Source organism: Phaethon lepturus, unplaced genomic scaffold (assembly GCF_000687285.1).
Source record: "Phaethon lepturus isolate BGI_N335 unplaced genomic scaffold, ASM68728v1 scaffold50142, whole genome shotgun sequence".
Lineage (NCBI taxonomy): Eukaryota > Metazoa > Chordata > Aves > Phaethontiformes > Phaethontidae > Phaethon > Phaethon lepturus.
Genome location: NW_010525141.1, coordinates 87,326 through 100,178, shown reverse-complemented (window position 1 = coordinate 100,178; position 12,853 = coordinate 87,326). Strand labels below are relative to the sequence as shown.

The 12,853-nt window shown below is 38.2% G+C and overlaps 1 protein-coding gene across 1 annotated transcript in view; it reads left to right on the top strand.

Moving 5' to 3' along the window:
* Nucleotides 1-237: 237 nt before the first annotated feature.
* Nucleotides 238-12,853, top strand: part of L3MBTL3 (l(3)mbt-like 3 (Drosophila)) — a gene marked incomplete at its 5' end in the record, with an annotated part of 40,037 nt that continues 27,421 nt past the window's right edge. Inside the window, 4 exons of the mRNA XM_010282636.1 lie at nucleotides 238-329; nucleotides 892-1,043; nucleotides 9,603-9,679; nucleotides 11,088-11,173. Of these exons, the coding sequence (XP_010280938.1) occupies nucleotides 238-329; nucleotides 892-1,043; nucleotides 9,603-9,679; nucleotides 11,088-11,173 (407 nt within the window). The remainder of the gene's footprint in view (nucleotides 330-891; nucleotides 1,044-9,602; nucleotides 9,680-11,087; nucleotides 11,174-12,853) is intronic.

The window sequence follows — 12,853 nt, the reverse complement described above, 5'->3', positions numbered from 1 at the left end:
ACTGAATTCATACTGGGTTAGAATTAGTAAGTCGTTTTAAAGTAAAATTTCCCACTGTAGTTTATATAAAACTAAAATAAATTGATAACATGCATAACCTTTTCAGTTTTGAAACTTTAAGAAATAGTTCAGAACTGGATGGAAAAAGCAGTTTGATCAATTATGATCAAATCACCTGCATGCACCTTGTGTCTCATGAATATAATTTCTTGCCATTTTTTTATGACCCTCATTTAGGATATAAGGAAGAAGAATTCAACTGGCCCTCATACCTAAAGGCATGCAAGGCTCAAGCTGCTCCTAAATCATTGTTTGAAAACCAGAATGCAGTAAGTACTCAGTTGTTACTAATGGTGTGGAAAGTTGCTTGTATGCTCATGTATGTGGTAGAATTCCAGCACACTTCAGTGATGGCAGACTTGGTACCTGAAATTTAAAATAAAAATGTTTACAACAAATTCGATAACCATCTCCAGTTCACCTCTGCAACTGTGACCTATTAATTTTTTACTAATGTGTTTAAAGATCTGATCTGGCACATTCAGAAATGGTATATTAAATTAAATTTAAGGCTTGTTGTTAGTACTGTGTCTCACACCCTAACGTTGTGGAACAAACATTGCCTTTCAGAGAGAGTATCTAAGACCAAGTTAAAACCAACACTTTTAAAATTAATTAAATAATTAGCAGCATGCTTAGGGCTTTTTTACTTCATAAACCACAACTCTCGGTGTTTGAACATCTCTCTCGTCAACTACTTAGGCTGCTGCCACTCTGTTGGGGCAGCTAATTGGGAAACTCAGAAATGACATGAATATATTGATTGTGGACACTGGGGAGATTTCTGGATTTATAGTGTTTATTTTCCATTAAATGTCTTTCTCTATGTAGACAGTGATTCCATCGGGATTTCGAGTGGGGATGAAGCTGGAAGCCGTAGACAAGAAGAACCCGACTTTCATTTGTGTTGCTACAGTAACAGACATGGTGGACAATCGTTTTCTGGTTCATTTTGACAACTGGGATGAGAGTTACGACTACTGGTATGATGTTTTTGTTTTGTATCCTAGTGAGACATATTAGAAATGTGTTAGCTTTAAGCGCTATTTTCTGTGATACTTTCCAGACTGTCGATACAGTTACCATACCAACTTTTGCTAGATTTGTGATCATGGCCACCAAAGTGCATCTCAGTGACAGACTGGAGAAATCAAATTTCCCATGTCAGGTTGCACGTAAAAAATTTCCAGAGATTGTACTAAATGAGCGTTCCAATGTGCTACTACATCCGGAGTTGTGGATTAATTTCTCATTTCAATTACATACTGTGGTTTAGTGAAGAATATACACCATAATAATGTGACTGATTGTACTTGGAATTAGGTTTACATATAGTTGTAACTTGGAAGAAAGGCTGCATTCTCTCATAAGGTTCTTGAACCGCTGTGTTGGTCAGACCAAACCTTAGCGATCTTCTGTAAGGCATCAGGATAGTGGCAAAACCTGGTTTTAGTGTTATGTGTTCTACACTCCTCTGAAAATTGGGATCCTGGTATCGTGACCTGTGTTAGAGATGACCTTTCTGCATATTGTATGGTGGAGGGACTTTGTGTATCTATATAAAAAGTCAGTGGGTGGAACAGGACATACTATGAGCATAAAGATCCTGAAGGAAATTCAGGCTTTGGCTGTCACAGTGCAGGTTTGTATTTGCACTTGCATCTTATTTTGGCAGATCATTTAGGCTAAAGTTATATATATCTTACATTCTTTGAAGAGTATGTTACTGCAGAACAGGTAAAGCATTGTAAGCCTACATCTTGGATTCTGTAGTGGCAACTTAATTGTATAGCTGAGGCTGCAAAAATAAATGGAGAAAGTTTTCTTCATCCATATTTGATGACTGCTTAGGCACTGTGTCAATGAGAAAGATGTGAAATGATTATATGATTTCAAAACTTTGTGAGTCCATCTCTTGAAATAGTAATTGTATGGGCTACATGACAAATAAACTGCAGGAGAACTACATTACTGAAGCATCAGTGAACAGGCATTTTGGTGAGGTCAGGGACAGAATATCAAGATAATAGGCCATATGGGTCAAAGGCCAGAAAGATTAATGATTATTTTCATGAAGAAGTAACAGAGAACACACATTTCTTCTACAAAGCAGCAGGAAACTGGGGACTGGGAAAAGGTATTCAGAATTTCCTGGTATTTGAATGCTCGCTAGTAACAGTTATGCCATTAATTAATAATTAAGTCAGCAGTTAGGCAAGGCTTTTAGGGCAAACAATACAATACAACCTGTAGTTTGTTCAGAGGTAGCATAAGTATCTCTCTCAAACATTGCACTGTGTGTAGCAGACAGGCTTGTTAGTATTCCCATGTCAACAGGAGTTTGTCCACCAGGCTTCTCAGAAGAGGGAAAAGCAGTTTTTAAGTACATAACCAGGCTTTACATCTTCGCAGTCATCATATTCTGAAATGGGTTTTCTGAATTTCGTATGTAGAATACATGAAATAATACCTTCTTAAAGGATGAGGGAAAATTGAAGTGGGAAATGTATAGGTTTTTGAGAAATCACTGAAGCTGTATTTATACTGAAGCCAAGCTGAAGATTTGTTCTTTTGGTGAAATTGTAATACTTTTCTGGAAGGAGCAAGAAGATGCTACCAGAAATACTGTGCATGGAAATTAAATTTTGAGTGGTGTGGCCTACTACTCTGCATTGCTGTGATTGAGAAAAAGAGTGAATAGAGGAGGAAGGAAAGAAAATGGGAGAAAAGAACAGCAAATGAAAATAGCAGTGGAATGTCTGACCAAAAGAGAGTCTGAAAATGCATCCTGAATGCATTCCATTTACATTTTCAATTTTAGATACCAGATTTTCAGGGGCCTTAAAATATCGTAGATGCGTAAGTTTCACATCTACCAACTGGTTTCTGCAACTAAAAATTAAAAGTTCTGTTGGGATTGCCCAGAGCAGAACTTCACAGTTGCCCTGCGCCTGCATCTAAGCTTGAAACTCAGAATTGTGATGAAGGAGGAGTCATGTATTTAGTGTATGTAATTGATTATTTTCAAACAAGTACCTTTTTTATTCTGTTTATCTTTTGTGATTTAGTTAGTTTGAGTAGATTGAACTTTTTCCTTGAGGTTAAAAATTCTCTCCTTTTCTTGGATAACTAAAAGACAGTTTACTGATTTTACCGGACTTTAGGCAACAAATCTATTACCATCGCCTAAGCTTTTTTAGGCTTCAGGCTTTCAGCCTGAAGATGCTCCTCCTGACTTTTCCCTGAGCATTAGAAAATAAGTTGAAAACAGTTGAAAATAAGTACCTGGCTCGAATTAGTCGTTACTACACCTCTTTAATGCATGGTGGTGATACTTTCAGTGTATTATAAATCCCATTAAATTGTCCTTTGGCAGTGGCTTTTAGAGGGAAGAAAAGTGAAGGAAATCAACAGATCTAAGACTTATGTTAAAGAAGGAGCTTTGACTTACACTACACAGGCCATCAGGTCCTTTCCATCTGTCCCATCTTCTTTGATGAAACAAATAATACTTATTTGAGAGCCAAAGACATTCCCTCAGAGTGGAATTTCCAAATTTTCTTAAGGTTGACTGAATCTGGAAATAGCATTTGGGAATCTTTGGGTATGTCTGAACTATGAATTAACTACAGGTCCACACTGGCTTTCAGTTCTCCATTCTCTTGCATCTGTTCTGCTTACACACAGATTTACATCGCCTCAGCTTCCTAATGGTTTTGTGACCAAACCCAAACACAACCAGAGCTTGCACAGGAGGTGAAGCTGTGCTAGCTTGTTGCCGCTTGCCCAAGGGATAGATGGAGCAATGGCAGCGCTGGACGTGCTGCAGCCCAAACTCACTGGGTCAGAGGGTTCTGGCCCTTATCCACAGCTTGGTCTGAACTTCCCCGGTGGAGAAGGTGCTACAGTCAGCTGTTGGGATCAGCTTACCAGGAGTGTGAGAAAATACAGTGTCCCATGCTGCACTCACCTGTCTGTCTTGCATAGAAAAAATGATTCAAAAGCGCCTTGTGAAGACAAATCAACTTTTGATTTTCTGAACCATTTTCTGAGCTGTGTAAGTTCTGGAACAGGCTAGATTTTGATGTTAGGCCAAGTAAGAGGCCAGTTCTGCTCTCCACCAGTATCTGCTGCTTTGCTAACAGACAAGTCGTTAAAAGTCCGCTGCTTGTTTTGGTTTTGAGATAATTAACTTTGCTCTCTTTGAAAGAAGAAGGGGTTATATTATGCCAAAAAGAAGGTAAAACAATCTTAAAGAACTGTGAGTCACAGTGCGTGGTTTTAACTATTTAAGTGGATAATGGACCAGTATCTGACCCTAAAGTTCTAAATTTTCATGCAAATCACAATGCAGCTCTTTTATCAAAATTTAAATAGAAAATACGGTAATGTGGCTTGCTATTATTATGCTATACCACCTCTGGACACATACCATAACCTCATGGGCCACATTTTGGGAAGTCCTGACCTAAAATAATACCAGCTTTACACTTATCAGTGATGAAGTATTCTCACTTATGCACTAGATGGGGCTGCAGGATGGTTTCTGTGTTTTTCTTTCTTTTTTTCCCTTCTTTTTTTATGCACGATTAGATGACTAACATCTCACAATCAAGAAGTTGTATAAATAGCATTCTTATGGGCTTAATGTGTGTATAAGTGGTTTTTTTATAAATAGCATTTCATTATAGATTATATCTACATTTAATAAAGTAAAAATCAAAATACCAGAAGGTTTGTTTTCCCGAAAGGGAAAATCAGAAATTATTTCAAAACAGAAAATGAGTACAACACATACAGCTTATTTTAAAGAAAATGCCAATGACTAAATAAAAACTCTGTCCAGATCTTGAGATGGAGACCTAATGGGAAAATATTTTTCTGAAAGAACTGAATATTTGGTTTTTTTAACATCTAACATTATCATCCATCTCTCTTGATGTGAATTTAATGAGCTGTATATATGAAACAGACTTTTGGGAAAAACTAACAGGACAACTCAAAGTGACCAATAGAAAAATACTAAGTCTTCTTCCATATCTGAGTCTTCAACTGGGACATGCTTTGCTGCTGTGAGTTAAGGATTGTTGAACTGCCCATGTGTTCCTTTCATGTGGAGCGGTGCACGCTCCGGGGGCTCACATTGCCAGCCACCCTTAGCTTTCCCTATTGCAGAACTTCTTCCCAGTCTTTTAAATAACATAGCTGTTCCCTGCTTTGACGATTTTGTAAGATGTAGTTAAGCTGTCTGTAACTCGGTGGAGCTGCTGTTTGGTCTGTCCCTCTGCATCGTTCTCTTACGGGATCAGCCTGCATGCTCTGCTGCTTCAGCTTCCTGGGTTAGCTTCAGTGTCCAGTATGGAAAATAGATATCTTTCTCTGCAGGTTCTCACATGATGGAAAGAATGGATCACAAGTGGCATGAATTCTGTGGACGTTATAATCTTGCTTTATTAGTTGAGTGTGCATGTATCACCACTCTGCTGCTTGGTGGAAGGTGGTGGTGCTCTGGCACAGTCCAGGGGTGGGTCGGTTTGGAGGTGCAAAATTCTTCAGCTCCTGCTAGTGATGGTAACCTTTTTTGGCCTAGCAAGCATCCTCACAATTCATGGATCATCATGTTTTATGAAGCGTGTGTGCTGGGTGATCTGCCTTCTGTTTTGGAACAAAGGAGACAAAAAGCTATTGGATGTGGCAAATCGGTTGTGAAAAGCTGGAGTAGCCTTTAGCATTCCAGCTGACAAGTTTTGGGCTTGGTCTGATAGGCTATTATTGTTCTTCCAAACTAGATAATATGTTCATGAAATAACACATGTTAAAGCATAATAGTTTTATTTTAAGTTTTGTGACTTTTACTGATCTCTGCTTTTTATTGCTAAATGGACTGTTAGAAGCTAAAAGGCTGTGTGAAATCAGTAGGTAAAGATGGGCTGTATGACCTGGTTTTGCTGGAACAGGGATGGTTTTTTTCCTATGGCCACCATGGTTACAGAAGTTTCTTATAGGCTCATGTGTAATGACTGGGCTTTTCTTTTCAAGCAAATCAAAATGTTGTGGGTTTTTTATAGTGCTATTTTGCAGTGCTGTGGTGTGTAGCACTTTTTGCTACGTGTTCCGTGTTTAGTCCCATTGCTGTAATGTCAGAGCATCTTCCAATAATGCATCTTGACATGCATGCAAACATGACTACATTGCGACATACCTTGGTCACTTGCTTCTTCTTGAATCTTCAAAGCAAGAAGTATGTACAGTGGCATTTACTTATCAGATTTTTATAAAAATGTATGTTCAAACTATGCTTGAAAAAAGCAAAACAGAATAGAATAAGTGCATTTAGAAGGTTTGTCCTGATAAGTGTTTTTACATGTCTATGTCATTATTTTAAGTATATTACTGGTAATACCTAGTGACTCATGAGCATGGATCCTGTTTCCAAATTTAACTCAGGATACTTTTGAAAATAATTTGTGGACTTTACTCCAAAACATTTCAGGAAGTAAGAGGATATGTCCTTCCAGTACAGATGGATTCCTCATCCATGTAAAATTCTTCCATGTAAAACTCCAACTTGAGAGGGATAGAAAAGAGAAGTGTTGCCCTTCTCTTCACAGTTACTGTAAAGAGAAAGGAAGAGGACAGAGGGAGCGTGAAGCAGTCACCTCTTCCCTGATTTGTTTGGGGCAGAGCATTTCTAGAAGTCAGATGCTGTCATGGTTCAGCATGACAGCCATTGACTAACTCCTCCTGGCAGTTGCGATGAGGGACAGAATCGGAAAAAAGGAGCACAAATGCCGAGTTTTAACAGTACAAAATTATCACAAAAGTCTTTTTGCTTCCTTTTATTAAAGGCAACTTCAGTGATTTAGAGAGTACCTAGTGTGATACTATAAATACTAAATACATACAGTACAGCTTTATATATTGTGGTAGAACAAAAGATGGTATTCTTGAAGTAAGCTGGATCCTTTTCAGAGCCATTACAGAGTCTATCAAAGGTAGGTTTTATGTGCTAGAAATTTATCTGTTTGACATCATTACAAAGAAATACTAGCAGACCTGTTTCACACATAACAATCAGGGAGAGCAGACTCACTGTTGAGACATTTTGCAGTAGTAATTCTTGGGGTGAGGGGAAAGGGAGAGAATACATGTTATTCTCCAGCCTAAAGGTCGAGACATTGACTTCAGAAAGGGATTAAATAGAAACTGGATTACAATGAGTGTTTCAGTATTTTATGCAATGGTTATTGTATATGAAGTACATGTCTTCGTGCATGGATGCTCTCTGCTTGTCGCCTTTTCTCATTAAATATACTTAAGGAGTGTTTAGGAAGCAAGCATTCCTTCAGCAGGAGGAAGAGATTGTGTTTCTATCTAGACTACCACTTGGCTACTTAAGTTTGGTTTCTTGATCCCTCCTTGGGGAATGAAGGCCTTAGGTACTTCAGCTTACCCAGGCTGCAGTTCGTTGGTCTTTGTGGGTCCTTGGAGTGAGTAAGGCACTGGGCTCATGGCCACTGGAGAGATGGAAACGCTGATGGGATTCTCCAGAAGTGAGAGTGCGCATAACTGGGAATATTTAATGTCAGCTACTGAAGTGCCTTTAGGGTTAGGAAATAGTGGGAGAGCACGCTAGTGCACTGTAATATTGGATTTATCTAACTAAAGGAGAAATTAGGTGGGACAGGCTTCTAAGAGAAGTGAGGTCTCTAAGGACACATCTACATGGGAATTACATGGTTATACTTGACTTCGCAGCTAAATGGAGGCAAACAGTATGCGTGCACTGTGTAGTACAGTGCCATGCAGGTAATGCTAGCATTTTGTGTCAGCATGATGTTCCTTAGTCACCCTGACTACGTAACTGCTATCTTCTTCTTTAAAAAGCACTGTTAATTGTTCAGCCAACTCAAAAACAATCATAAAGTATCGATGCAGACATAGTGATGGTGCATGTTTCACAGCAGCGTCTGATGGCTTTTTACTTTCCCTGTAATCAGTCTTGCTTTTTGCCTTTCCTAATAATATTCAGTAATAATATAATAATTACAGTATATACATTACATATTACATACACTATATGTTATATTGTACACAACATGTTATATTATGAAATAATATAACAATTTGTAATAAAATTTTATAGTTATATTTAGAATTGGATGTCCAAACAGTTCTTCTCTCATCTGCATCTATATCAATTACATTTTCACAGTGTGTGTGATTTTTTTTTTTTTTTTTGTATTGCTAACAGAACTTGATAGCCAGCACTTGGTGTCTCTTTCTACTAAGCACAATGCAGCTGAACCAGTGAGCCCAGTGAGAGCGATCTTTCCTGGCTTCAAACAGATGCCAGCACGTCAAGTGTAGCTCACCCTGCCTCTGTTAGTCTTTTGTGGTTCTTGTGGCGTGCCACAGGCAACAGCACTAGTGCAGAAGTTGATGCACATGACAGAAAGTATCAAGGAAGTTGTTAGTCCCTTGAGTAGGAGAGTTTAATCAACTTTTTAGAGAAATTTGCCATCATGGATCACTGATTAGTTCTTGATTTTTTTCAAGAAGTTTTGGGCCTAAAATGCTTTTTTATTCTTTTTTGCTGACAGTTTTTCTCAGATGTACTTTGCTTATGTGCTGCTGGGTTATAATAACATGCTTATAGCTCAATTCAAACCACTCACAATCTGGTTTTGAATTTTTACTTGTTATTGACAGTGTATTGCAGTTATGCATGATTTTCTAATCTGCCTCCAGGTGCAACTTGGATCATTAATCAAGGTCTTTAAGCTTTTGGTTTAAAGTTTCACTCCTGGCATTGCAAAAAGCCATCTGTCTTTCATGGATTACTGTGTTCTTGCAACTAGTTTCTACCAAGAGTCTCTACATGTGAATTTTTCAGGTCCAGCATTATAGCCAGTCAATGGAGATCTACCATTGACTTAAAGGATGTGATTTTTTGATCTTCCAGTGAAATTGTAAATAAAGCCTTATGCTACTTTAGGTTGTAACAAGTCTGTGTGAAGTCATAGAATCATCATGGAATCATAGAATCGTTGGGTTGGAGGGACCTTTAAAGGCCATCTAGTCCAACCCCCCTGCAATGAGCAGGGACATCTGCAACTAGATCAGGTTGCTCAGATCCCCATCCGACCTCACCTGGGATGTTTCCAGGGATGGGGCATCTACCACCTCTCTGGGCAACCTGTGCCAGGGTTTCACCACCCTCACTGTGAAAAACTTCTTCCTTATATCCAGTCTAAACCTACCCTCTTTTAGTTTAAAACCATTACCCCTTGTCCTGTCACTACAGGCCCTGCTAAAAAGTCTGTCCCCATCTTTCTTAAAAATCCCCTTGAAATACTGAATGGCTGAATGAAATGCATTCATATCTTCAGGTTATGTTTGCAGTTTAAGTGTAAGTTGAAGATGTCATAGGTTATTTGGAATTTGTTAAATCTTTTTTGTATGTCTTGTTTTCTAAACATAATAAATAGGCTCTCTGAAGAACTGCATTATAAATTCCCTTTTTTCTCCCCCTCCTCCAGGTGTGAGGCAGCTAGCCCACATATTCATCCTGTTGGATGGTGTAAAGAACATAAAAGAACTCTCATCACCCCACCAGGTTGGTATGTTATTGCTCTGAAAGATTTAAGGAGGTTATAGTCAGCTAGCAGCATTAAAGCTTACAATAAGCTTATTGTTACCTTTCCTGAATTATTCTTTCTGTAATTAAGAATAGGTATTTGGGGAGTTATGAATTTTTTTAGAGGACATAATGTATTAAAAGTAGAAGTACAATAGACATTACGTGTTAAGTATGCACATGTATGCTGCTTTTAGATGTCTGTCCTTGAAGGATACCCCTTGGAATCTGAACAAATTTGTATTTTTGGCTTAATGTATTCACTTATTCTAAGACTTACATTGTGAACATGCTGATAAAACAAATTCCAGGTGTGTGAAATTGTTGTATAAGAAAAACATCTTCATGTGAACTAAATATGCAAGATAATGGGTTGATGAGAAGATTGCCTTACGTGATCAAAGAATCAAACTTATAAGGCTCTTTGGAAGGGATGAAGACACAAGAGAGATGATAGAGAAGAATGAAAGTGTATTCATTAGTACGAAACATAAGATGACCACTGTTTTTCAGGACTGTTGTGTATAGCTGGATGATCTAAATGCTCTGTTGCAGAAACTGCTATCTGTGGTCTGAGAACATGGAAAATGTTAATTGGTTAAAACCAACTTTGACAGAAATTCTAATAGCCAGCAATCTTGAAAAGTCATAAGCAATCTGTCTGTCAGGAGGTTAATTACAGCCTATTATTCAGTGAAATCCCTTTTAAAACAAATCAGAATTCTGTTCTAGATTATGAATCATAATGTTTAAACTTCCAAGTTAAACTTCTAGTGCTGATTAAAGGTGGACAGGCACTGCCTTTTCTTTAAAAGCAAAGCTGTCTTTGTATTTCTTGCATAAAGCATTTGTAAACATGACACTTTCAGAGAAAGGCAACATCTTCCTTGATGATGTCTGTAAATAATTCTTACAGTAAATGTCCAGACTATTTTTTTAGAACAAATATAAAACAAATTCACTAAAAGAATAGCAAGTAGTCTGGTGTGCTCTACTGTGGTACAAAGCTATCACTGGTTAGATTGTGTTTGGCAGCAGATTACTGTTTGTAAAATACAGGATTACGCATGTAATACTTGAATGAATTTCTTGAATTTAAGTGGACAGATTTTTCCAGTCCACATTATTTATATTCTCATATCCAAAGCAATTGTGACTACTTCTGCTAGCTACTCAGTATTGTGTATGAGAAAATTGTTGGGTTTTTTTAACCTACATGGTGCATGTGTCAGAGACAATTTAGAATAGCCTTTCTTGTAATTATTTTCTAAATCTGAAGCATAAATCAGAACAATATTATAAAAGTGTGAGGCATTCTGTAAATTAGCCATCAGTTTTGGGTTTTGCACTGCAATGTTTAATTTTTCTCATGTTTCTGCTGTGCTAGATTATCCACATGCTAAGCATTTTTCTTGGGAGAGGTATTTGGAAGAAACCAGTTCATTACCTGCACCTGCAAGGGCTTTTAAAGTGGTGAGAAAATGCTTTTTTTTTTTCATGCTTTTAAGTGCATATAATTAGTGAGTTAAAGAGGAGAATACATATATGGTGTTCCTGTGTTTCCAACTGTATCCAGTTAATTAGTTGCATAATGGGTGGTTTATTTTTATGCAAGTTTGCAGTTCACTGTTAGAAATCAGATTATTATTATAGATCACTATTACTTTATTATTTTAATCATTATAAATGGGACTAAATGCTACAAAATATTACTAATGAACATAATTTGCTACGGAAAATTACTGCCTAGTTATTGGAAATAATGAGATAGCTACTGAGTCATCATAATATATTTTGAACATATGTATTTCTATCCATACATTTTAAATGGTGCACTGAATACAGTGAGAACGTAAAAATGATTGTAGGAGGTCATTCTGGTTGCCCATCTAGTCCATTGTCTCTGGCAGTAGCCAAGAGAGAGTTTGTATTTAATAGTCCTCAGTAGACTTTCTTCTGTGAGCTTGTGACTAGAGCACATGGGCAGCATCCAGAGGCAGTTCCCCAGTTGAACTATGGTGTTTGTGGGCCACATCCTTTTCTTTTAGCTTTGTACTTGCTAGTTTCTTTCAGTGGCACCCGTCTTTCATGAGCTCTTAGGATTTCAGTAGGGAAGGTGGACTGGTCAGAAATGCAGAAAGGTTATTGCTGTTAGGAGCCAGCGTCAGGTGGCTGGGACCTCCCAGCCCCTTGGCCTCACAGCGTGCTGAAGCTGGTTTGCCTCAGTTTTTCAGAGTCACTGATTCTGAGTAACACTTTGCTAAGAGCTGGATTAACAAAAGCAAAAATGTGGTGCTTACAGCAGTTCCTGGGCTCAGCAGAGCACCAGACTTTATTACTGACCTGCAGTTTAACGCTCCAAAATGCGTTATAATGTTCTGGCTTAATAATGTGTCTCAATCTTACGTTCTCGGAGACAATACTGGGAGCAAGGGTCAGGAAAGTATTTGGTTATATCTGAGAGGTATAGTCCTTGGCAGAACAGTACAGGGCTGTGACCTTGAGTACATCAAGCTAAAAGCAAATGTTTTCTTTTTCTCTCAGAGCATCCATGTTTGATTTCTGCCCCTGGGGTTCTGAGCTGAGCAGGGCACACTACAAGTGTGCAGGCATTGACAGCATTAAATGGGGAGAGCGTTGGCTGGCCTGGTTCAACGCTGTTCCAGAAACCATACTACCAGAGATCAGCTGGGTGTAGGTCCCAAAAGGTGGCTTAGATAAGGCCATCTGGCTTTGAGGATGGAGAGGAAGGAGAGCTTGACTGCATGGGGTTCAGCTGTGCACTGTCTTTTGGTTTCACAGCCAGAGAAAATCACCTCCCTGCTTTCTGTACTAATACAATGGTAACCATATTAACGCTAATTGTGATAAACAGTAAGAAAGCAGATTTAGTGGGAATAAAATGCTGATTATGTTGGATTTTGGGTGAAGCCTTCCTGAGACAGTCACAGTATTTTATATTGTATTATGGGAGAAAATTGAGTTCTTAAGCTGCGTCTGAGGGAAAAGCACTGATGTTTTGGAAAGTCTTAGGAGGACAGATAGGTTATTTTCCTAGAAATCTAGAATTGAAAAAAAATAACATCTCTTCTGCATATGTTCCTTTAAAATGGAAATAACTTTTGCTTTAGATTTCATAGCTGTAGATGGCAA